Source organism: Pleurodeles waltl, chromosome 7 (assembly GCF_031143425.1).
Source record: "Pleurodeles waltl isolate 20211129_DDA chromosome 7, aPleWal1.hap1.20221129, whole genome shotgun sequence".
In the NCBI taxonomy this organism is placed as follows: domain Eukaryota; kingdom Metazoa; phylum Chordata; class Amphibia; order Caudata; family Salamandridae; genus Pleurodeles; species Pleurodeles waltl.
In genome coordinates this window covers 71,715,280-71,742,370 of record NC_090446.1, presented here as the reverse complement: position 1 = coordinate 71,742,370, position 27,091 = coordinate 71,715,280, and the positions used below count along the sequence as shown (strand labels likewise).

Sequence of the window (27,091 nt, the reverse complement as noted above, 5' to 3'; positions counted from 1 at the left end):
GAACCCATAAAGAGCTTTTAGTTCAGATGTGAAAGCATTAGTCTTCAGCTAAATACATGTGACTATGGAAGATTAATGTACAAATCTGTGTTCAAATGCTTATTGTCTTTTTAAGGAATTCACGTTTACTCTACGCATTAATTACAATATTTTTCATTTAATTAAACGCCTGCACAGTTTCATGCAGCCAATCATAGGCCCATATTTATACTTTTTTTGAGCCGCATTTGCATCATTTTTTTACGCAAAAACGGCACAAACTTACAAATATACAATTGTATTTTGTAAGTTTGCGCCGCTTTTGCGTCAAAAAGCAGCGCAATGCGGCTCAAAAAAAGTATAAATATTGGCCTTAGTATTTCTCCCATGGGATTCTTGCTCCCGTGGAAGCAAGATGGCCAATAAGAAAGCTCCCTCTGCCCATCAGGAGGCTCTATTTTTTAGAATTTGGTCCTAGGGACTCTCTCGAGAGACTATCGAACCCAACTGTCCAGACATACAAATATTTTTGGAGCTTACTATCTCCAAAACAATTTAACAGATACCTCAAATCGCAAAATGCATGCTTTCTAGACCAGGATCTAGCTTCCAACCAAATTTGGTGTAATTCTGTTCAACAGTTCTGGCGATAGAGCTGCCTAAAAAAGTCTATTGAAAATACAAGGAGATTTTGCATTTGCTATAGTTAGGACCTAACTGCTATAGACAAAGTGTTTTTTCTTTTGCTAATATCTTTGGCTCCACTTGACAAATCTTCACGAAATTTTCCAAACAAATGTCACATGAACTTCAGCTGCTGTCTGGAAAGTTTAGAAGTGATCCATCAAGAAGGGGCCAAGAAAAAGGGGGGCCCCAAAACATGTTCCCCATTAATTTTCCATAGGGATTTTGAACAGAGATAGCCCCCGAACCACTTGACGGAATGACACCAAATATGGTGGAAATGTAGCTCCTGGTCCAGAAAGAGGCCATTTTGTGATTTGGTGTAAATCTGTACAGTAGTTTCATAGGAATTAAAGAAAATCCAAATTTGTATATGTAGGGATGCAAGGTATTTGCGACCCCTTCTGATCTCGTGCTGATCTCGTGCTGAGGTCTGATTGGCTGCCAACACTTCAACAAGGAAGTGTTGGCAGCCATGTTGGGACTCGGCTTCAGCTGCGTCCCAGAAAAAAGTTTTTAAAAAAAAACAATTGAGACCAGGGTAGACTTACCCTGACCCCTTAGCTCTGGTGCTGGGGTCCCACAGGGACACCCCCCTAAGAGAAAAAAGCATTTAAGAAAACAATTGTGTGCTTCACAGCAGATCCGTGGATTCGGAGTTAGTGTCTTTGAAGTGCAAGTGGGGCTGGGTGCAGCTTCGCCCCACCCATCCTGCTTGGATGGTCCATACTGCCTAGTCATGTGACCCAGGAAACAGGCTGCATGGACCGAATAGTTAAGGCAAGAAAATGCCAACTTTCTAAAAGTGGAATTTCTAGAACTGTGACTTCAAATTTGATTTTACCATTAAAGATGATTTGAAATTACCATTCCCTAGATACTAAACATGACATTTCTACCTACCATATTATCCTAGGGGAGAGATAAGTCTCACAGTAGTGGAAAATGAAATACAATGCCCCCTGCCTAGGGGCTTTAAGGTCCTACCATAGAGATGACTTATATGTGTTAAAATTTGATTTTTAGGGTTTGCAAGGAGTTTATTTTTCCAGGTCGAACTGGCAGTTTAAAATGTAATAAGTCTGTGATGGCAGTCCTGGGCCATGTTTACAAATGCTACTTAAGTGAGTGGCACTTAATTTATTGTCCCCGGGTATACGTAGTATCACTTTACTGGGGACTTACAAGTACATTAAATGTGTCAATTACCATATTTTTACAATATTTAGGGGACTGAGCACAAGCACTTTAGCACTGGTTAGCAGTTGTAAACTGCGCAGAGTCTAAAGGCCAAAAAAAACAAAGTCAAAAAGTTTGGAGCCATTTAAGGAGTCAGAAATGTTTTTCTGACTCCTAAAATGGGACACAAAATGGATACCAATTCAGAATCTGCAAAGGGTGTATTGTGGGTATCCATTCCAAACACTGAATCAGTCTCTTATGTATGAGTGTTTTGTAACGGAGATCTGATTGCAAAACATTGAAAATTTACTGAGATCTCAAATGGGTGGTAATGCATTTGAAAGAGGTAAAGGGTCACCTCTTTACCTCTTGGCATTTTGAATGGAAAAAAGGTTTGTTGAAGAGTAAGCAGGGCACAACTTTTTGAAAAAAATACAGTCCTACTTCCTTTAAGAAACAAAGGTCTGCAAAAATAGTTTGCTTTTTTTTAAATCACAGGTACAGTGGTCTTCTGCCCCAGCAAGCCACCCTCTCTGTGACGGCTCCCTTTGAAGTGAATCACAATTTGCGGGCTACCTCATTATTATTCATGATTTAAGTCGGATTGTGACCAACTATGACCAAGAATGATTCAGATTTGTAAGGATCGACCTATCAGTACACAGAGAGGTTCTGAAAAAATAACTGCTCGCAGGATTACAGCTCACAATTTGTGATCAGTATTTTGCGACCAAACATTCATACATTTGGCACATTGCTTTTCACAGCCATCTCTACCAATGGTGGTACATTTGACGCTTATATAGAACATATGACATTCTGTTCTGAGGCACCAGAGCATTCACCCAATATTCTCTTTTCCAAAATGTTTACCTGCCTCCTTCTGTGGCTCAGACACTGACCGTACTTACACATCCTCTCCTAAACCATTTCTGTCACCTCTTTCATTAATCTACCCATCTTTTCCTATAAATATTCTGCTATCAGTCTCACTCCTGTTTCTAGATCCCTCCTCTGTCTCTTGTGCTCAACCCTTTCACGCTTATTTCACATGGCTTTTCTTGTGAATGCCATAAGTCTCTCCATCCTTGGACACCCTGTCCTCTCTTCCTCCCTCCTATCCTCCCTTACGTTTGTCATGCTCAACTGACACACCCTATTCTCATCTCACAACCCTCACATCCCTTCCTTTTTTCACTTTCCCACCCCTTGTCTCTCTGACACTCACTTTCTTAAATGTGCCCTCACACCTTCCCCTCTTACTAAAATTATTCTCTCACAAATCGTCTTTTCCTTCAGAGAAAGACTTTTGCTTCTGTTGCTCCCTCCTCTCTCACACGCCCTATTTTCCCTAACTGGTGTGCACATGTAAAAGAAAGCGTCACTCAGCATAGCACATAAAAGTCAGACTCATGTTCAATGCAAAAATAGCCAGAAAGCATCCAGTTACACAAAGGCAAAACCCAAAATCAAGAGCCCAGAGCTTCTCCTCCTGGTCAGGTGGGGCAGTGGTTCTAAAACATATACATCTTGGCGCTACTTTTACACACTTTCTCTCAAGGCAAGTGAATGGAAGCCAGAACAAGTGTAACCCCAAATCTGCAGATAGGCACTAATAGGCAGGTACCAAGCTCTTCTCTTTGGAAGAATGTGAGAAGACCATGGACGGTACTAAGGCCCAGATTTGTGAGGGCCTACCGCCATTTAGTGACATATTAGCCTCATTCTTTTGATGCTAATGTGGCGTTAAATGGCCAAAAATGCTGCACCGTATTTAGAAAGTGGCAATGCATGCATTGCGTCACTATGTATCCCCTTGCGCCACCTTATGCCTGCGCTAGGCATAATGTATGCAAGGGGGGCATTCCCCCGTTAGGTGGGCTCAAAACCGACTCAAAGAAATCTGAGAGATTTCTTTGCATCATTTGTTCCTGCATTTTAATGCCTCCTCAGAGCAGGCGTTAAAAGGGGACATCTTTAGCAACACAAAAAGATGATGGACGGAGTGCTGATCAATGCAAACACTCACCCCCAGTCACAGATCTGGGTTAAAAGGGGGCATGCCATTGTTTTCAATGGGCCCCTATGTACTGTTCAGGGTTAGCGCAAAAATGTTGGTGCTAACCCTGAACAGTGCGTCAATAGCATTAGAAATTCTGATGCTATTGCCCCCTACCATTCGCCATGGGGGGGCGTATTTCAAATACAGCGCACACATGGTGCCCGCACGGGGCGCAGGGAGCAGCAAGAAAAGTGTTGCTATATGTAATGTAGCGCCACTTTTCTTAAATCTGGCCGTAATAATGTTTCGAGCAGAAAGACTGACTTCGTTCCTTTCTACAATGTTGACTGTGTTGTGCCAAATTCAGAACTGGGCTATGTTTACTAGGAGCATTGAGCTAAAGCGTACAACGTGATAACAAAATAGCAGTGCATTTAAAGTTTGCAATGATGCAAATATTCTGGTGAATTTTAAGTACAATTTAGCTCAATGCTCCTAGTAAAATTTAAGTAAGTATAAAAACAAAACCACAATTGTTAATAGAGTGGTGTCACTTAGAAGCTGCTATATTTCGAGCTGTTGATTTTGTACATTTCCACAAATTGAAGAGTGTCACTTACACAGCAGTACATCTTTCAGGCCAGTGCCATCTGTAGCAGCACAGCCGGCTCTAGAAATAAGGCACGCACCTGCCAACCTGCTTGAAGGGGTTTTGAATACTCCTGTTTCACGCCTCGTGCAATCCCAGCCTCGGTGTTGCACCTAGTCAAATTGTTGCGAAACACCACAGTTGTTATTTGTTGGTTTGCATCAGCATGGCTTGTTGTTTGTTTTTTGCTTTCACGAAGATATAGGTGCTGCATCCAGAGACGTTTTAAGGCATGGGCAAAGTGGGGACTTGGCGGGGTCCCCACCTTCCCAGGGCCACTCTGCGAAAGTAAACTTTCTTTTAATCGGGCTCAGCTCCATCTGCTTCCACATAGCATCCTCTTTCTTTTCTCTGCCCTCCTCTCCCTCTGAGTCTCTCCAAGAGGCATCTAAAAAACATCTGGGGCCCCTGGAAAGACATATTTGAACTGTTTTTTTGGAAACCCCGTTTCTAAACGTTTGTTTGGCCTCATGCGGGCTTCATTTAGCAGAAAAGGGGCAGTGCATTTACAAATAGGGGTCGCCAAAATACATACATGCCAACTCTTAAGTAGTTGGAAGTGGGTGATTTTAAAAAAATCATCAGGAGAATATATTTTTCTGACTGACTTCTGTTGATGCACTTTCAGACGGGAGACAGCCAGGAGTCTCCCGCCTGAATCGGGTCTGCTGGCGTGTATTCCAAATATGTTTAGCCCAGGTCCCCAAAAATCCCCAAGATGACACATTTATGTCCTTTCAAAACACTTGACTTTGGTTTCCATATTCTTATTAATATTAAAAATGAAACATGGTGCTGGGTGAGGGTGTGCCTGTGTGGTTGCAAGGTGAATAGTGCACCTCGGCGAGTATCTGGTGATGTTTGTGCTTGTGTAAGTGTAGGGTGAGGAATATGCCCGGATGAGCGTAGGGTGCACAACCTTACACCCAGGTCTGTTGGCTTTGCCAACGGTTGTGTTTTTCGATTGGAGGCTCCTGTCTTCACACTCTGTTTCAGTCTCCCTTCCGATCACCCCGGCCTACTCACAGGGCCGGCTTTAGGGCGGTGCGAGCGGTGCAACCGCACCGGGTGCTGCCCTGGATTGGGGGCGCCACGCTCAGGGGGAGGGACGCGGTGTTGTTTAGCAACAACTTAGAAACTTGCGATTTAAAAGCACCTCCAGAAAACTTTCTTGTGCATCCAGCCTTCAAGAAGCAATTAAAATGTCAAGATACCTCTTGTGATTAATGTTCCTGCTAGGGAGACAGATGGGAGTTTTGTCTAGCAGCAGCTCTGACTTGCCATAAAGTACCACAAAGGGTTAAAAATGTGCCTGTTGACAAGAACAGACCTGTATTTTATGTGGATAGCTGAGTGGATTAGTAAAGCCAGCCTTTACAGGTGCTTCAAAACAAATAAATGTATGTGAAAGGGGGGCTATAGCGAGATGAGTGGGACATCTTGGTTGGTAGTAAGGGAATCTGAGGAGATGGTAATAAGGTGGGGGGCGCCAAAAAAGATTGCTGCACAGGGCACCACCAGCCCGGCCCCGCCTACTCATATTAGTGGTCCCCAGGTCTTCTCCATCTAGTCCATCTTATTTATTTATTCATTTGAATTCCAATGGGTCCAGCAGCTGCCAAGTGATACAGGGTCACACATTTCAAAGTTAAGTGCTTCACCCATTGAATGTTTTTGTAGTTGGTGTATGGCTATATTAGAACAGTAAAGTAAAAAATACAAAATGAGAGCCGCATATTGCAAAGTATGCATTGAGGTGTCATGATCCTTAAGTGTGCGCACTGTGGCCATCTTAGAATGGTAATCATGATAACTGCCATGTGCATGCACCTGTGCGCATGCGTCAAGAAGCTTTAAATATGCTTCATGATGCATGCTCCCTAAAATGTATCCCCGCGCATTGCTGCCGTTTTGTCTTTTATTTAACTTTACTCTCCCTACGTGGAAAAAAAAGCTGTGTGGGGATGATAAATGAAAGAAGCACACTGCGGGCCCATGCAAACAGGTATTGACCAAGCCGATAGGTCAGCACACACCTTCTAAAGGCAAGGCGTATTAGCTTTAAAAAGTTTGTTATTCTTGTGTCTTTTTATCAGATATTAGTGAAGAAACTACACATACTTGTGTTAACACAGCTCAATCAGTCTAACAACTATCCCTTAGATCTGTGTGCAATTACCAGATCTGAGGTTCAAATTCCATCATCGTCAAATCAGTATTGGATACACAGATCTTCTATGTAAGGTAATGTGGATAAAACCTCCTGTGTAAATTAGACCAAGCATAAGTGCAACCACTCAGCAAGTAAGATGCTCACTGGGGCTGTACCTTTCAAGCAGTTGCCTTATGCTGGTGAGATTCTCAGTGCATGTTCTGATCCACAGCTTTAGAGACCTTCACAGTGGACATAAATGCCTTCCACCAATGTTTTCCAAACCTGTTCCTTTGATTGCAGTCATTGTACTGGGATTAAGGGAAAATATCACACGATAATACCCAGGGCTCAAGTCTCTGTGCTATGCTAACAGCACCTTATAAAGTAAATAAGTCTGGCAAGAGACACCACCACACTACATTCTGATAAAGTAGAACTTTCATTTCCCAGTTCACATCTAAATGGAACGCCCCGAGTGATCCCACTGAAAAAGGCAGCTTAAAGAGACCAGCAAAATAATCACATTTGGAAATGTTAAACACTAACCTAGCATGGAGGGGAGGGATTGGGTCCAAACAACGTATTGATGTTGTGCATTACTTATTCTAAATGTGAAACTGTTATCAAATTTAGTGAGAAAGATTTGCTAGTGCATGATTGTTTACTTATGCAGCAGGCCCACAGTAAAATCACACACCCCTGTACCGTCCCTCCAGTGTCTGTGCACGTGCAAACTGTCTTCAGTAATTGCTCATTCCTGTACAAGATCTTTGAATCACATTCAAACTGGGGAGGTAAGGAAAGAAGAGGAAGCGGTGAGGAAGAGGGATGTGGAATGTGGGAAGGAGTAAATCCAATACAAGGGAGAGAGTTGGTGATAGCTGCAGCGGCGCGGCTTGGTCAGTAAGATTGGGGAGAGGGGGTGATCTTCCAATTTTCTGACAATAAGTCTGGTATATAATGTTTAAATCCATTATGCGACAAGCGGGGTGCATGGGGGGGCTAAGAGGCAGTGGAAAGTGAGAGGAATGTGGATTGGTAGGGGCATTAAGAGACGGGAAACACATTGGGCATATTTACAAAGAACAGGAGCATCAGTGCTGATGCGTCACTTTCTTGCATGGCCCCTGCCCCACCTAACGACACCATTGGTGTGCCACGTTTACAATATAATGCACCATGGTGGTTGTTAGGACAATAGCGTCAAAATTGTTGATCCTATTATGGCGCTTTGTTCCACTAGCGTGAAAAATGTTGACACTAGTGCAGCAAAGTGCTAGGAGGCCCATAGATGTCTATGGGGGCATCATTTTAATACCTGCTTTGAGCAAGCGTTAAAAATGATGCCAAATATGGTGCAGTGAAATTTGTAGATTTCATTGCACCATTTTTGCGGGCCTCCTAGTGCTGGAATGCCCCCTTCCATACATTATGCCTGGTGCAGGCATAATGTGGCTCAAGGGGATGAAAAGTTGCGCCACTTCGTAAATATGGCCCGGCAAAAAAGTCTTCCTAATGCCACATTAGCATACAAAAAATGATGCCAATGTGAAGCACAAAGGTGCTAGGGGCTTGTAAATATGCCCATTGTTTGTAAAGTTACCAATATTTTCGACGACTTTAAAAACTGAGAGGGAGAGAGTGTGTGCATTTTTGTCTGAATGTATGTAAAAAAAAAAACCTGGTGAAATCCGGCAGACATCTCACCATACCTGACTAAAAGCATCTTTACCTAACTATTTATCAGAAAATTCCTTTATTATGGGGGGTAGCACCCCACACAGACCCTCTGAAGCTACGCCCCTGGAGAGATGAGCAGGCAGGAGAGGGGAGGGCAGCAAGGCAGAAAAGGCAAAGGAGGGGAGGAGGAAGAAGATAGAAAAAACACTGTGTTGTCTATTTATTGAAGCCCTGTGGAGAGAAAGCGGTCCTGCACTTCTGCTAAGGCTGCAGGGTTGCCTTACTCCGGAGGACAGCCTCTCATCTCTACTGGCATCTGCTCTGTTATTCTGAACCTCCACCAGAACTCCTAGAAATGGAGGTAGACAGCCATCTCTGAAGAGGGACCACAGGTCTGTGCAACAAGCTCCTGCAGTCATTCGCCTATTGCTTGCATTGTGTCAGAAAAAAACATTGCGCCATCTCCCATTATTCCTTGCACACAAGAACCAGTGCCTTTGGACAGCTCAGTGGTTTGTGTCCACTGTCAAAGTCTTGCTTCTAAGAGGACTTGTGAACTGACGTCACAACTTTTGCAGAGACAAGATATCCCCTCAAAACTGAAAAATACCCTGGTATTAATAAACACAGGATTGTCTGGGCAGTGAACTAGAAGGTAGCTGGAAAGGTCAGAGAGGGACACAGTCTTCAGGCAACATGGATCCATTTCAGATCATTTTCCTGGCTTTCAATAGCACTGCCCTGCTGATCGGCATCACCACCAACACCTGCATGGCAGCTGTGATCTCCACTCAAAGTGCTGTGATCAGACTCCTGTCAACATCAAACCGTCTTCTGCTGATAGCGGTGGCCTTGGCCAATATTCTGCTGCAGTGCTGTTCGGCAGGATGTGTCCTGCTCCGCTTTCTCTGGAAGGATGTGTTCTTTAAAGATTGTGTATGGAAGAACTTCTATATCCTCTTCCCAATTTTTTTCTTCTCAAACATCTGGTTCAACAGCTGGCTCTGCACCTTCTATTGCATCAAGATTGTCAACTTCTCCCATGCGCTCCTCGCTCGCATCAAACTAAGATTCTCTGGCATGGTTCCCTGGCTGCTCCTGGGTTCTGTTCTGGCATCTATTGTGATAAATGTACCAGACACCGTTTACATTAGTAATCTATCTACATTAAGCACCACAGCAAACACCACCTTTGTTGTCGAAGATTATCAATACAATAATTTTCAAATAATGTTGATGATTGCCATGGGATGCCTTGCTCCTCTTGTAGTGATAGTAGCCTCATCTGTGCTGGTCCTTACCTCTCTCTACAGACACACCCAGCTGATGCAGCAGAACATGGAAGGCCTCAATGGGGGACCCAACATGGCAGCTCACATCAAGGCAGCAAAGACTATCTTGTCGCTTCTGGTCCTATTCATCTTCTATGCGGTTGTCTCGATAGTGGGTCTAACACAAGATGCTGGAGACACAATACATGCTAAGTTTTATATTACTCTGTGTGCATACAATTCTTACCCTTCCATTAACTCCCTGATCCTCATCCTTGGGAATCCCAAGTTGAAGACAGCAATCATAAAAGGTTTCAGCATTCAACATTGACAGCTAATGCCACAGTACATTAGAAACATAGAGTAGGCTGACGGTGCTTATCCCACACAACTTTCTAGGGTTTCTTATAAGAAGCAAGATTAGTGTGCTTTCAAAAAGCCAAGGTGAGGCTTTGTAGAGCAACTTCGGGTCTGATGTACGATGAGAGGTCGCAAAAGTGGTTGCAAATTGTGCACCAACTTTTTGCGACCTGTCTCCGTTTTAGCAAAGTAACTTATGTACCAGCAGGTCACACTACAAAATATTCAGTCGCAAGGGAAGACTGAAACACCTGTCTAATGGATATCAATTAGGCAGGTTGCTGTGTTTGGCCGCAAATACTTGATAGATTGCTTGAGGCAGCAGACCACCATATCTGTGTTTCCATTCCCAAATGGGAAACCTTTTTTCATGACGCAGCCTGTGTCATTGAGCAAACCGGTGCAGCTCTAAAAGGAATTTCCAGTTCATTAAAACATTCAAGGACCAGGCAGTGACCCCAGGAGCACTGCCTCTCCCCTTGAGGCTGCCACTGCCTACTCCCCCAAGGTCTGTCACCATGGATCTCAAAGGAGAAGGGGACCCCTTACCCTTTGTGAACCAGTGACCACCTCCTTTGAGCTGTCAGTAATTGTTCAGTGGTGTGTGGCCGTTTTTAGATTTCAGAAACCTGGTAAGTGAACTTATGCTTTCTTTCCAAGTACTGTGCTCACTGGAATGCTTTAGAGGCACAAGAAATTGCTGGAAAATGAGTCAGGGGCCTCCGACCTCAGGTACTCACAGCCAAACATGAATGAGACAAAACGCTGTGCTCAGAGATGTTGATTTAACAAGATCCAAGCAGAAATTTCAGGCCGCGGAAGCACTGCCCAGGCACTTAGAGTAGTTGGTTTTTCTGTCTATTTACAGTTATCATTTACTACATGACATTAAACAATTTAGGTTAACGGTGGGAATGTTGAAAGTATTTTTATAACAGTTCCAAGATGAATAAAAATGGCACTAAGGTCTGTCAAGATGGCACAGAAAGGGGGAATGTAATCTTGGAAAGTTTAATCATTTTAAAGATTACATCATATATGTGTTAATGTTATCAAATTTTCTCAAAAATCTTTATCACATGTATCTTTACTTCTACAGGAGGTTCATAAAATTACAAGTGGTTTGAACTTGTGCTGCTCAGAATATGTTATGGCACTCCATATGCAAAAACCTAGAGCATCAAAGTGGATTGATACATCAATAAAATGAAAAAGTGAATCGCATCCAAACATATGTTTTCAAGGTTATTGAATCACTGGGAAAGGATTTATAAATAATTATAGGTGAAATATGATTGTTTTGTAATTACCTTTTCGGCAGTAGGAGTTAGTATTTCAAATATTTTTTTTTTTTATTTAGATAGGGGGAGATAAAGCTGTTTTGTTCCTCCCAACGGTTGGGGTAACAATTATGTTTGATTAAAAATCATGACCTCTTTGTAACAAAATATTTCAGAAGGGACATTGGGATGTTGTACTTAATTCCTTCTTTTGTCAGATACCCTTGTTAAGCCATTTTTCCAATGTGGTTCCTCCTATTTTGGCCTATTTGTTTAGACCATGGTCACCTGATAATGGATAACCTGTTTCCAATTTTAGGTGGGAGTGAAGATTGGGAGGGATATTGGCTCTGTTAGGGAGGCTTCTAGTTTAGAATATAGTGTTGTGTCATTGTTGCTGGATCTTTTTTCCACCCTAGGGTTGTGTTATCTTGATTTTGTTGTGATAGAAATAGAACTTAAGAAATTTAATCACTCCTTGTTTGCCTTTTTGTAATTTTTGTAGGGATATTCTGTAGTGTTTTCAATTCCAGCGGCAATTTGTTAACATTTTGCTCAGTCCTTTGAAGAATGATGGCAATAAAACCTAGTGCTATTCTCTACCATATGTTTTGATTCTACATGTTCAGCTGTGGCAAACCTGACAGTGAGAAGTCCGGTGTTGGTGGATGATATGTTTCCTTTCATACACCTGATGTTCAGCTTCTGCAATTCTTGGGAGAAAGTCTCTGTTTGAAAAACAATTACAGTCACTCTTGTTTAAGGAGATTAGTCTGTGCATTTAGGTGAGTTTTCCATCCTTGGGAATAAGAATTATTGTGGCTTCAGTAACAATCCCTGCGGTGGGAGATAATTAATGAAGTGTTTGGATACAGGTTAGAGTCTTGATGCATACTCCTGTATAAAGCAATAAAGAACTCAGGAATTAGCCTTCAGGTTACTATTGTGTGATACTTCACTTTCATTGTTAGTATGGTCTGCTCACCTTCATACGTACATTTTGTATTTTGGACTACTTCCAGCTTCCAGCTTCATAAGCACCTGAAAAGAGATTAAGGGCCTCATTTTGAGTTTGGTGGACGGGATCTGCCAAACTCCCAACAGGGTAGCTGCCGCTGTAGTACAGATCACTCCGTCGGATCTATGAGGTGTTTCCCACTAGGCTGACAGACGGAAACCGAGGTTGCCGCCCGTCAGCTTGGCGGGAAACAGGTGGCAGCATTGTCTCAGAGCCAAATTGAGCTGGCGGCAGTGCTGCCACCTGCAGGGTGCACTAGCAGACAGTGAACATTGTTAGGGTGCTGGGCAGGGAACCCCTGCACCTGTTCTCATCCAGCCTTTTCATGGTGGTAAAACTGCCATGAGAAGGCTGGCAGAGAACGAGGTCGTAGTCCGCAGTGCAGAGCTGTATGCAGCATTGCCCTGGCTGGTTGTGACCTCCACCTGCCGTCAACGCATGGCATCACCGATCCCGGCGGTAATGGTGGAACCCTGGCAGTATGACCCCCAGGGCCTTAATGTGTCAGTTGGACTACCACAGAAGCGGCGGTCCTGACCACCACCGCAAGGCTGGCAGTCTGAAGATCGGCAGTCTCGTAATGAGGCCCTTAGTACCTACTCTGCGTGTAGGTGATTTCCATCATTGATATCTCTCTCATTATTTGTCTGGATTCATTTTTCATTTAAAAAAAAATTCTAAATAGACATATGACTTTGCCATGTAGGGAAGTCTTGTACTGCATAACAGGCTGTTCAGCAGATATTTTGGAAGAGTTGTTCATTAAAAAACATCCTTTTTGAAGGATTTGATTTTGTATATAAATTCCTGGGTCCCACAATGTATTGTAATGAGCCTCCATCATAGAGGTTTGTTCCAGTATGTGTTGGATTGAATGGTGATCTTGACAGGGGAATGTTCCAATAACAGAAAAGGAGTAATTTCTATGTTGGATGTAGATCTCAATAGTCTTTTGTTGACAAAAAGTCAGTCCTCAAGTATGCGTTGTCAGGTTGGACAAAAAATAATATTCTCTTTGGTCATGGTTTGCAATTTGGCAATTTTCCAATTAATCTTTTTCTTCTTTTAGTCTTCTGAGCATTATTTTGGTATTTGTTTGAGATGAACTTTGGTTGGTATTTTCTGTCTGTTATGGGGGGAATAAGGTATTAGTGTCTCTGCCTATGATCAGGTTGGCAATGAGAGGTATGCTCCTAATGAATTATTGTATTTGCTTCCAAAAATGTAGGTTGCCGTTTCTAGGGACACAGGTATTGATTAGTATATATGTGACTTGTAATGACAGTCTTAATTCACTTTAATGAAAGTCAGCCTAGAATGAGATTATTGAGGGTTTCATTGTCATATGGCTCAAGGTAGCTGCTCATTATTATTTCCTTTGGCTTCTTAGTAAGCAACAATTTCTAACATCTTTGTGTTTGTTTGAGACATTCTTGTATATCCAAGTGTGTCTTTCTCAAAGGCAAAGTATGCCTCAAGCTTGCTGAGTTAATATACTCTTTTGGCCTTTTTATTTTGTTCTTCGCTTTCTTCACATTTCAGCTGCCGCAACCGATTAGTTATGCTTGTGGCTTGGGTTTTGTGTCTGAAGCAGCTAAGTACTATTGATGCCTCACTTGTTTTTCAATTTCCCTTTGCATTGTTCTGTTTTCTTCCACCTATTTTCCCCCAATCAGCACTCACTCTTTTTCTTGTGGGGTTGTTTTCCTCATGTGCTTCCCTTTCTCTTCTGATGTCTTTCTTTTGTCACTTCGGTGTACAGGCCATGTTCTTGTATTCATGGTTGATCATGGCACAGTGTGGAGTTAGGGTTTCGGGACAGGGGTGGCATCTTTGGACCCACCTATGTGATGTGGCATTGACTGCCTCCCAAGCCTGAAGTCTGTTCTCTCCATCCAGTGGTGCAAGAAAACTTTAGGGGGCCTATTCCGCAAAGTATGCTGCGTGGGTCCCCACAAAGGTTTGCCCCTGATGCCTGTCCTGGGTCTTTTATATACCCCATGATCCATTCTAACAGAGAGAGTTTCAACAATATTTGTTTTTAAATTATTCTTTATTGAAAAGCAGCAGCAAATGCATTATAATGTCAACATACACCCATATATCTATATATAGCTATATATAGCTATACATCGACAAATCGCTATAGATATAACTGAAGTCAGTTTATAAAAATAAAAGTGTGTTCCTGCTCGAAGTGGGGTCGGGGGGGTGGCAGGCAGTAGTACTGAACAATGACAGTAATAATTTGATATAACTTCACACTGGCATGGCTGTAATTGTAACACTTACTTTCCATACTGTACCTTTCCTTCACGTTACTGCCAACCCAACCTCTACAAGAACACACAGATGAACATGTTGGAGTTAACATAGAAAGGACGGGGATGGAGGAGAGTGATCCACAACCATTATAAAAATGATCACTGCCCAAGCGTGGCCAGGGTGCAAAAACAAAGGCCAATATTTACTCCAGCCTTGGAATCGCCATAGCATGCGATTCCGGCCATTAAAGGCCTGCTCTAGTGTTAAGAGCCAGAGCGAAAGGCGAGGTACCGGGATAGCTTGCGGTGGCGGGCTCTAAGGCTATTAGAACGTTCGGCTCCTAGATGGCAGAATGTTCTAATTACTAAAACAAGGTCTCACAGAGCCTGAGGGGGTTAAACTCCCTTTGGGCTCTGTTAGGCCTTTGTTTACTGCAACAGCCGTGAACACCAACATTGGTAAATGTTGGAGCTCCGGAGTTCAACCGGCCATTAGAAGCTCAGAGCACTCCATTGTCTCCAATTGATTTACCAACATTCCAATATTCTAATCCTTCTTATGGGTAGAAGACTATGGTTACTTGATGACATTATAGTGATATTATGATGTATTGGTCTCTGCATGGAAGAGCTCCATGTCTCTTCATATTTAGTTGGTTGGTTATTTAACTTGTTCATGATTCTCTCACTTGAGGTCATGGTGAACGTGTCTGTCACGCATGTGTCATACAACAGGACTGTGGCCATTTTCCAGAGCCATAGGATGCCAATCTTAGCTACTGCTAGAAACGTAGAACACCAGCACCTGAGATGAGGGGATGGAGTGCCATATTTGCAAAAAGGGGAAAAGTTGACCCACGAACAGCTGTTATTTCACCCATCAGCTGACCAAAATAATTTTACTTTTGTTCAGTCCGACAGAATGTGAACAATGTTGCACCTATGTTCAGCACATATACAACACTTATGCAGGGCTTAGCTTTGCTGCTCCCCATTCTATGACTATCAACACCATAGTGTAAAATCTTACGACACCCAAATTTAGGTAGTAATTTCCTTAACTCTTTATTTTGATATTTGATTAATTTGTTGCAATCTTCTTCAGATAATTAAATAATTGAATATTTAACCTATCCTCCCACAGTTTTTCAGGCTGCACGTTGTGAGTTTTGAAAAGGTGGCCCAAGACCACTCGTCCATAACTCCCTCTGCAGGTAGTGAAAGACAGCAAAGTTTCATATTTCGATAAGGAATGGGCTTAGTTTTCTCACTTTCCTTTTATACTGTCTCACACTTACTTTTCACATTCATTCCCCTCCATTTTTCTCCCCTTTTTTCGTTGAGCCCTCCTCTGTTTATCTGCTCCTCCCCTACCCTCTCTTTGTTCACCTCTCTCCTTTTTATCATGTGTTTTTTTCTCTTTAACCATTTTAAGTCCTAATCTTCTCTTCAGCTCCTGAATGTTAGGTCTTGTTTGTTCAGTCTCGTTTACAGTTTACCCACTAACCTTTTGCTTGAGTGCTGCTGAGATCAAATTTGAGATGGCGGCAATCATGTGTTTAATTTTAATGTGAACCAATAGCAAAGACAGTCCCTGTGCAGAAATCTCTTCCAGTGAGTATGTAAAGATATACACTAAAAACAACATTCACTTCCACATGCAACTAGTTCAACACAAACTCTAATCACACACAAAACACGTAAAGCACTGGCAGGTGTGCAAGATGTGTTGCAGGATGTTTTGGAAGATGTCAGAGAAGGTCTAATCTAGTGACTAGAGCTGCTGGCCTTGGATGCTGAGGGCCCAAGCTTGAATATCTGCTTTGGCGTTTGAATTATCATTGTGTGATTCTGGGGAAATCACAATCACCCTGTGTCCCCTAAAATTGTGAAACTTAATGTGTGTAAAATGTGTTTGTGCAATCCCCACTTGATGTAGACAATCTTGTGAATCCTTCTAACTCCTTAGTGTAATGTACAGTACTCCATTGCTTCCTAGCTAGGTCTGTGCTATGTAAATAACCATACACGTATTCCTTCACACAGAATGCTTTCTGCATCAAAAGTAAAAATTGGTTTCCATAAGAGGCACAGCAGCACATGGATGAGTTCTGCAAGCTTCCAACATACAGAAAAAAAAAAAAAGAAGCAACTGCTTGAATATACTATGAACACACTAAATTGTATGTATGCAAAAAAGTTTTATATATGTGGAAAAAGTATATTAAAGCATATAGCCATGTAAAAAAATACAAAAATGTAAAATGTTCATTATATGTTAAAAATTGTATTTAAAAGTACAAATGAAATATGTTTAACATGTTTATGTTCATATAAATGTGTGTACCTAAAAGTTGTTGAGAAAATGTGTAACAATTTTTTTGAAAACAATTAAATATAACATTAATAAAAGTGCAAGTAGCATACAATTGTATATGTTACTAAAATGAGTGCATGTAATAAATAAATCTTACCTGACAAAATCAGTGTGCCATACTTGAATTTTCACTTGATAGCCTATCATATAGAGCAAATCATGTTATCAACAATTTTGGGTTTACATATAAAGACTAACTTCACATAAAAAAACTACAAAGACCAAAAACAATTAACAATGTATAAAAGCAGTATTTCTCCCCTAAATAAATTGAACATAATGAACATGAGTTCATTTTATAAGGCCATAATTAAAATTATCAAATGGCAATTCGAAAACAATTGTAAAAAGGCTTAGTATAAAAAGGTGTACATGTATTATTCCCATTCCAACTAAGCCACATTGGGGATAGTGTTGGACTTTTAGGGGGGATAGATTTACTATTCGCACTCCAATCTGAGCCACCTGGGAAAAATCTTTGGATTTTGAGTTGTGTAGATTTACAATTATCACTCCACTCTAAACTGCATTAGGGAAAATGTTCGACTGTGAGGAGAGTAGATTTACTCTTTGAGGTCCAACCTGAAGCACATTGGGGAAGTGTTGGACTTTGAGGAGGGGTAGTTTTATCATTCCCACTCCAATCCAAGCCACACTGGGGAATGCATTGGATTTTGATTGGGGTAGATTTGCTGTTGCTGCTCCACCAATCTAAGCCACACTTGGGAAAGCATTGGTGTTTGAGGAGGGTAAATTTACTATTCCCACTTCAATCTAAGCCACACTGGGTAAAAGGCTGGACTTTGTGGTGGGTAGAGTTAATATTCCCACTGCAGCCTGAGTCACACTGGGGAAAGGGTTGGATTTTGATGGTGTTAGATTCACCATTCAACTGTAATCCATGTCATATCATTAAAATATCACACCCTCATAAAATATAGCTAAAGTACATCTTATAAAGCATAAAAACATATATAAAACTTTTTTAAAGATAAAGTAAAATATATAACCAAACTATTAAACTGTACAACAGAGAATGTTTAAAAAAACTAATGAATTGTACTGAATAAAAACCCAAAATTAACCTCTTAATTACTTCAGTACATTAATAAATTAAATAAATATAAATTAAAACATTGGTAATGTTCAAAACCTATAATAAATAAACAATTTTCTAACTGTTTTTAAAGATAAGCAAAAATACTAATTCAAATTCAAAATATTTTACATGTAGAAGTGATAAATGTTGACAAATTTAATTTTATTTAATTGAATTAAATTAATAAATTTACCAAATTCAAATCTAATTGAAATAACTTTATTATTGCAACAAATAATGCCTACTGAAAAAATAACAAAACAAAAAACAGACTGTCCAGAAATATACATTTAAATATCATTAATACATTTTAAAACAAAATGAACTAGACAATAACAATAAATTTATACATCAATTCATAAATAAATTAAAAAATATCTAAACAATTCTAATTTGAGAATAAATGCATGTTCTAAATTGTTTAAAACTCATATAATATTGAGAACTCTCCACCCAAATCCATAAAAACACGCAACCCTCTATAATAACATTTCAAGACTTTAAAATAATATACCAGAAAAAAAAACAAATTAAAAAATACATTTTAAATGGTCAAATTGAAAATTACATATATTTTTAAACATAAGTGTAGGTCACCCACAAATGTTTTGGACAGATACTGGTGGTTACTGACTTTTGGCTGTGCCCTGGGTACTGCTTACCAATCCCAGAGCCACTGCTCTTCATAAAGTGGATATGCAAACTAGGCTAATTATAATTGCCAATATTAACCTACCAATAAGTCCCTAGTATATGGTAGGGCATGTAGGTTTAGGGACCCCAGCATAGGTAGCACACCCATAGCTGCACTGCTGAGGTGACCAGTATCATTTTAAAGGCAGGTCTGCCTTGCTGGCTGCTTTTAAATTAAAGTTACATGCAAATTCAACTTTGGAATTAAAATTACTTCCAAAGTCTTAAACTACCTTATTTTTACATATAAGTCACCCCTACGACATGCCCTATGTGTTCCTAGGGCTGGGTGCCATTTAACTATAGGTAGGGACCTTATAAAACTAGTTTTATAAGCCCTGGTGAGGTAAAATAACCAAATTCATTTTTCCCTCATTGTACTGAATGGCCTCCATAGGCTAGAATGGGGAGACTTTATTTTAATTGATAGAGTCCCCTTAAGTGTCAGATACCTCAAGTTTGGTATCAGATTAATTGTTATACAAAATCCCACAGTTTACAATTGTTAAAGAGTTTTAAACTCTACCTAAATGTTGACAACTTCAGCCCTGTAGTGCTCTGCTCTGATTGGCCAGACTCTGGCAGTCTGGCCAGGCTGCCTTGATGAGGTGTGAAGTAGCCTGGACTGAACACAAAGAGATGTGTCTGGGGAGGAGATCTTCCCTCGGAAGATGGAGAAGCGGAAAAAGCAAGGAGGGCTGCCAAACTGGTCTTCAAAGGCAGGGAAGGACATTTGGAGCAACCTAGCACCTCGCTCACATCCTGAAAACCCAGACAATTAGGTGCTCTCTTGATGAGATTAGGAGAGGGCAGGAGAAGCCTGTGTTTAAGATTTTTAGCCACACCAGTGTGTGGGCTCATCCAGATGTAACCTCCAAAAATCACTTTCAGCCATGATGGCTTTTTGAGGAATGTTGCTCCCTGGGATTGATTTTTGCCACACTTCTCAGGAAGTGGTCATCACAGGGGGAAGGACACTGCACCCAATTGGAGAACAAGGACCCCCTGTTTTTCACCCAGGAGCAAGGATAAAATTGACAGACCTGTACCCCACCTCAGGTCCCTACCAGATCCCTACAAGGAAGAACTACAGGAGAAGAAGGACTGCCCTGCTGGACACCTGACCTGCACCTGGACACTCCACTATGGCGGACTGCACCAGCTGCACACTTGGACTTCACCACAAGAGGGCCTTTGCCTGGCTTCAACTGGAGTCCCTACTCCCTGTTAGCTACAGAGTCCCCTGCACCAACCCCAGAAAAAACTGACCAGCTGACCACTGTTCAGTGACCAATTTGGAGTTTGCACCTGGTGCATTCTTGGAGTTGTAGTCCGCACCCTCAAGGAGCATCTCAGAGCTTCTGGAACATTTGGGTGAGCTGTGGACCTCAAAAGAACCTTAAAAGAACATCCGGGAGAAGATCCTGCAGTTTGGAGAAGTTTGGGGAACTTTTTGAAAAAAGCTCCATAAAGGGACCGACCCACCGCAGCAACTCTAACCGGCTTGCCTAAACGCGGCCTGACTTGCAGGTTCATCCCAGTGAAGAAAATGTCCCAAAAAGTGACTAAGTCCAAACATAGAAAGTTGACCGGGACCTCCTGTAGTCCCCTGCACCTGTTCTGAACCAAGTTGTAAGAGCCACCCTGGCTTATTGCAAACTGCACCTGCATTCAGCCCATTGGGATCTCAGATCCCAGTGGAGTCCACAGTAGATTTGGAGGGCTGCCTGCAAACGTCATAATGTGGCAGTCCAGCAGCTGCCACGAGTGTAGTGGTCGGAGGACCGCCACACTTGTAATTAAGCCCATAGTCAAATTGTATAGCTAGGTATAATTCCTGACCAAAGGGTTCTTAAATGCACCTCCTGCTACATCTGCGTAAAATTATGTAGTTCTTCGACTGCCAGACTCAAAATAAGGCTCTAAATCACAGATAAACTGGTACTGCACCTGATAATCAGAATAAGGCAGTAATCAGAAGGGGAAATGCTGGTCTCATAGAACGGGAGATTCACAAATTCATGGTAGATTAACTCGCTCTGCCAAAATATAAATAACCATAGTTCATCTACACTTTTTGGTGGCTCCATTTAGGGCCTCATTACGGGTTTGACGGCCCATTGAACACATCGGATGGCCGTTGGGCTGCCGTATTACAAGTCAAGCAGGCTTATGGAGCAAAGACCACCGTGGTTCCACCGGCACAGCCAGGCAACACAGGCCGTCATGGTCACGAGGAGGCACAAACAGGCCGGTGGAGCCTGTGCTGCCGCTGGACACATTATTAGGTTGCATACCACCAATGTGACCATGGAGGTACAACCACCACGTCTCAGAAGGTGGAAATGGATAGTATGAAGAGAGAAGCTTACCTGCAGACAGCATCATACGTCCAGTGCCACCATGGAACCCATTGCACATGTCCTGCCACTCACTGTTCTTGATCATCAAAGGAGCACAAAATCAATGCCACTGTGGGTGCAATCGACCCTCAGTACAGACCTATCTGTGTCATTAACATGGAAGTTATGCCTCGGGCACCAACTACACGTCTCATCATGTAGACAGTCCAAATCATACATGAAGATGGACACATTCACAGTCACAAAATGCCAACTTTGAGCAGCTCACTCAAACTGCACAGCAACACCATACAAAACATGTGTCCACACATCTCAGGCAGAGGGATAGTGGAGGCTATACAACATTATCTCACACATCATCAACAACACACATACATCACACCTACCAATACAACTCACACACTCACATTCCACACAGGCCAGGGACTGTCATCACATACAAAACACATATGTATCAATGTGGCATGGAACACAAAAAAACACTCACAGTAAACAGCCCTGCAATGGACACACACATCACACACATCTCAGCACAATGGAAGGACAATGGCATACACAATAGACAGAGAGACAAATAGACAAAGAGTTATATGCCAACAATATCTGCACAATACAGATGGGGGCATCAGGAGCATTCATGGAAGGAGATTGCACCTGGACACATATCACTTTGCACAGGCCCCTAAAACAACATGTGTACAGGAAATGGCCCTACATGTTTCTCAGGGGCAAACAGAACTAGACCCAAATGTCATGGCCATCTACACAGTGTAGAAGTGCAAGTCAACAAAGCACATACAACTCCAACTGCATGGGACATCCCTCTACAGGAACTAGCTGCAGGTACACACAGCTAAATGGACACATGCACAGTCAAATGCAAACAAAGCTAGCACATCTGAATACACTCCATGTCTGCGCAAACAAAACTCAAGCTGACACACATCAGATGAATCCATAGGTCCTATCAGGGGTCAAGTCAAAGACCATACATGTTCACATTGGACAACACAAGATGAAATACTTGCCATGACACCACAATTGCATTTACACCCACATATCCGTACACTCAACATATACCCGTCTCTTAAGGGACACCAGCACTCCCCACAGAGTCAGATACTTGAAACAAAAGCAAATAGAGCAGAAAGCAAGCTCAAACACACACAACTGTAGACACACAACACAAGTCACTCAGGAACAACATGAAGGTAGAAAAAGAATCGCAGGACAAATATATACCTCAGGGATTATCGGGAGATGGGAGGTGGATTTGGGAGGGGGAGGTAGATTTGGGAGGGGGTGTGGCTTGGGAGGGGTGGTCTCCTTTTTGGGCGGGATGGGCTTCTTCTTGGCGGAGGGTAGAGGTATGGGTGCTACCAGGGGGACATGGGGGGCCTGGGGGGCCTGGTAGGTGGAAGGGGGACTGGGAGCTGCGTGGGGGCCTCTTCGGTTTGAGACGGGTGGAGGAAACAGGGGAAAGGCTCAGGTAAAAAAAAAACGTTTCTAAGAGACGGGGGATGGTCATCAGAAGGGTGTCGGGATTTGGTGGTTGAGGGAGTGGTTGTATGCTGGGTTGGTGTGGATTTTGTGGGTCAGTGCTTCCAGGAGGTATGCTTGTGTGTGGTGTGTGTCTGTTGGGTGGTGAGTGAGTGTGTTTACATGTATTTGTGGACTTGTACGAAGAGGTGCTGGCAGGTGGAGCGGTGGATGTATGTGTGGCTGTTGTGGTGGTGATTGCAGGTTGACTGGATGTGGTGGATCTCTGTGTGTCTGTAGTTGTGGTGCCTGTGGGTGTGGTGCCTGCAGTAGATGTTTGAGGGTCTCTTGGGGTGGTGTCTGTGGGTGTGGTGGGTGTGTCAGTGACTTATTAGTGTTGTAGGCAGGGTGTGAAAACAATGTTTTGGCACTCTGCGCTCTGCTTGGAGCGTGGAGTTCACCAAAAACTCTGCTAGCCCTGCCAGTGGAGTGGAGCTCACCGGTAGGCACTACAGTAGAGCTCCGTGAACTCCACACAGGCCTACCTGTGGTATGCTTGATGACGTGTGTTTGATACTGGGAGTGGCGTGGGTGTCTGGGTAAGTCATGACTATTATGTTTGTTGGTGGGTGTGGTTTGCTTCTATGCCAGTATGTTTTGAGGTGCTTGTGTTTGTGTGTGCTCCTCTTGTGTGTTGATGTGAATGCATGTGTATCTGTCTGTGTGTTTTGTGTAGGCAGGTGAAGGGGGATATGGATTGGGAAGAGGTAAGTGGAGGGGGGACAGGAGGTGCGGTGTCACTGGCTGCCTGCCAGTGCTGATGCTGCAAATGCAAAGAGAAATAGGGTAATCACATGTCCATGATCACACTTGAACAACAGCTCTGATTAGCAAACATTACCATGATGTCAAGTTGGCAGAGCAACAAACTCCACCTAAGTGACCCATACATGTGCCATACCATGTGGATGCATGCCATCTGAACTGTCAACAGTTGCTCACAGGAAAATCAGGATCTCACAAAACTACAGTTGCATGGCTGAAGTTTTACAATCATAATGACCATTCAACCATCAGGAGACACCATCACCCTCAAAGCTTTGGCCCATGAAGCAGATCACAGTCATCCTTTGGCATATAATAGTAGGCCAATACAAAATGCATTTCCACAGATCTCACACAAGGTCATGCACACATCTTTTTGTCACATACATGATGATCCAACAATGAGGACTGGTGATACAAAATCATGCTATGTTGGTAACAACAGTAAAATATCCTGGAGAAGGTGACATGGAAATACACATATCACACTGGAAACATAGTAGCAACACACACTTCACCAAGTGATATTTGTCCCTTTAGAATCAAGGAGGTAGTATTAATGTTACTCAAATAGGCCACACATGTGGCATGGAAATGAACACTGTAGATATAATATGCAAGATATCAGGGAGAGATGTCCCCAAAATACACAGCACAATGAACCAGAAAGCCCATGATAATCATCAATAATGGCTGGCACCCCTTACAATGACATACTCAGAGTGCTTCAGTAGAAGCCATTAGTCCCTTGTAGGTTGGAGAGACACAGAAATTTGCAAGGAGTTGTAGAAGGCCCTCAACATGTTGCCCAATGGTAAGATACATCACTGTCCCCATTTTGCTCATGCAAACCCAGATGTCTTTTCTGTGGATGAATGTTTGAACAGGAAAACATGTGATGTAAAAATAACAGCAAGTTACCCCATGATGTATACCAACAGTCAGATTACAAACCTTAACCAGTGAACATGTGCAGTGCACTTTTCCACCTGATGCCACATCAAGGGCATAGATATTCACATTGTGGCTCTAATCTCTAGGCCTCCCTGTCATGTCCCTTATTGCTACTGCAGTTGACAAGACAATTGACTTGCTATGACGTTTGAGGGTATGTGTCAGCCAATAAACAATGGTGGCACAAGGAATGTTGGCCACAGTGATGCATTTAAATCATGTCAATAGACATTTCCCACTTACCAAGGGAAAGTAGTGAGCTATAACTGCATCCATAGAACAATGAAAGCCCTGTCACATATATGTTGGACACTTCACCTTACAGACTGCAGTGAGGTATAAGCACCCACCCATCATGCGCTGAAGAAAACTAGCTTCTGGGTGGCAGATGCCAACATACACAGTCACCCATACATATTGCAGAGGACAGTGATCTAACACCTACTTACATTTGGCATGGAACACTGAGTAGTAGTAGTCTGTTGCATAGAAATTACACCCACTACACCAATAAACAGTACACGATTGATCAATGTACACAGCCATATGTGGTCCCTGAGGAGCAAGTGGTTTGTATGTTTCACCCAGTTGTGTCCTTGGTCCAATAGGCAAGGGCCATCAGTATACAAGACATGACATGTCAACGCAAACAATCTCTCATCTACTGTGTGACACATGGCTCATTCCTCATTGTCAGGAGGAGCTGTCAGAACCTCACTCAATCAGTTGGCAATGGGCCTGGCAGAAATATGCCCTGTACTCACCCCCTTGTGGCTGCTGTACTGCCCTCAAATGCCCATCGAATTCCGAATAGGCCACCGCCAGGATGCAAGCCAGTAGGGGATCATAGTTTGATGGACACCGTGCCCACGTTGGGAGGACAGACCCAGCTGGGCCTCTGCGATCTTTTGTGCCCAGCGTCTCAGGTTCTCCCACCTTTTTCCACAGTGAGCGCTCCACCGGCTATGGACCCTCAGAGTCCGCACCTTCTTGGCAATGGCTTTCCATATCCCTTTCTTTTGATGGGTGTTGACCTACATGGATGCAAAATACAAATCAATTGATTAAGATCACACGTTTCATCACAAGTGGTTGAGTCACATACATGTCAGTAACATCAAGCTAGAACTTTCCTGTTTGTCAATACTTCCAAAGTGTGACACACACAAGCCAAGAAGTACAGGGCCATAACTACTGACAAACATTTCCCAACCTGCAGACCAACTCACTAACCTGCTCAGGGCCTACAATGACTAAGCAAGCTTACTGACATCATGAGGAACATGCTGAAGCAACCTGACTGAGATGAGAGCCACTATGAGACACATCACACATCAATGGCCACTGACTGGGCAAATTCCTCAGGCATGAATGGAACAACACATTCACGCTCTGTGAGGTTGACTCTGCACACAGTCCCTACAGGTTACTGCCAGAGTACAAACTCAAACATCACACATGGGTAACAATGAAGGGACTGGCATGGTGGATAGAGATAGTGTCTTCCCTCTCCATGTGAAGACATGTGAATAACAAATGAGACTCATGCCACTTTATGAGTTTGGGGTTCTGTGGTATGTACCTGTACCACAGAACACTCATTTGGACACCCAACAAATAAAGGCATGCATTGTATAGTTTCCGCTATGTGGCCAGACTACTGGGTCACATATAGTGGCCTCCCAGGAACCAACACACTGTATGCACCGTCGGATAGTAAGACAGTCGGACAGTCATTTATCCAATAAGCCTGTACAGGACCAAAATGACCTGTGGGAGTAAGGGACCTGTCATGAGTCAAAGACACACATTGACAATGAGGCAAAATGCACATATGGACGGGCTTCATGACTTACCTCTGTACCTAATCCTAGTCTAATCAAAGGAATGAGGCCTTCTGGGTAGGATTTTACACCAGAGCCCCACATTGCCCATATGACAGGATCTGATGGGTTACAGGGAATGGGCACAGTGCCACAGTTGCATATCCACAGTGACTCCACCCCAGTCTAGACTCAGACACATACTGGGAGATACATTTTTCAGGCCCTGATCTCTGCAGGATGAGCAGACTGAAGCTATATGATACTCCAGTCCCATCACTTCCGTGCATGATAGTAAATCATGTAGCCAACAGCAACTTGGCATGTGGTGTGGGTAGCAACCTGAAGAGATGAGTGAGTGAAGTTATGCCTTCAGAAATCTTTGTGGCACTATACACATTGCTCACATTACTCTTAACTGACTCATACAACATGCACACTCAGCTCATGCTGTCACGCACACACATGTTGTCTCACATATACAACATTCATTAGGAAAGAGATGTCAGTGGGTGGCTGTAATGTCACCATACCTAGTTATGTGCATCCAACACAAGGTGGATCTAGGTACATGCAAAACACACACATACACCACAATGTGAATGAACACAATATATGGTACTGGACACCAGTACCTGCACATTGTACATCCCATTGATGCCACACAGACTCCACCTATAGGCACATGAGTAGTCAGTCTGGCACACATGGGCACTCTGTGAGGAGGGAAAGGATATTGAAGTACATAGATAAATGTGCACATTAGGCACAAACCTGCTCCTCTGGTACAACATAGAGCTGTTCATAAGGGGTAGGACCTCAGTCACCAGCTGTTCTGGGCCCTATCACCTGCTGGACATGGCATGATTGCTCCCAGAGATGGTACACAGCATCTCAGTAGCGGAGATCTTGCTGGAAGCAGTCAGGAGTCAAGTGAGGGAATCTGCAGATCAC

General features: G+C 42.8%; 1 protein-coding gene across 1 annotated transcript; it reads left to right on the top strand.

Moving 5' to 3' along the window:
- Positions 1–9,027: 9,027 nt before the first annotated feature.
- On the top strand, positions 9,028–9,933 carry LOC138246813 (taste receptor type 2 member 39-like). Its single transcript, XM_069201575.1, has one exon. The coding sequence runs from the start codon at positions 9,028–9,030 to the stop codon at positions 9,931–9,933; it is 906 nt and encodes a 301-aa protein (XP_069057676.1).
- The last annotated feature ends 17,158 nt before the right edge of the window (positions 9,934–27,091 follow it).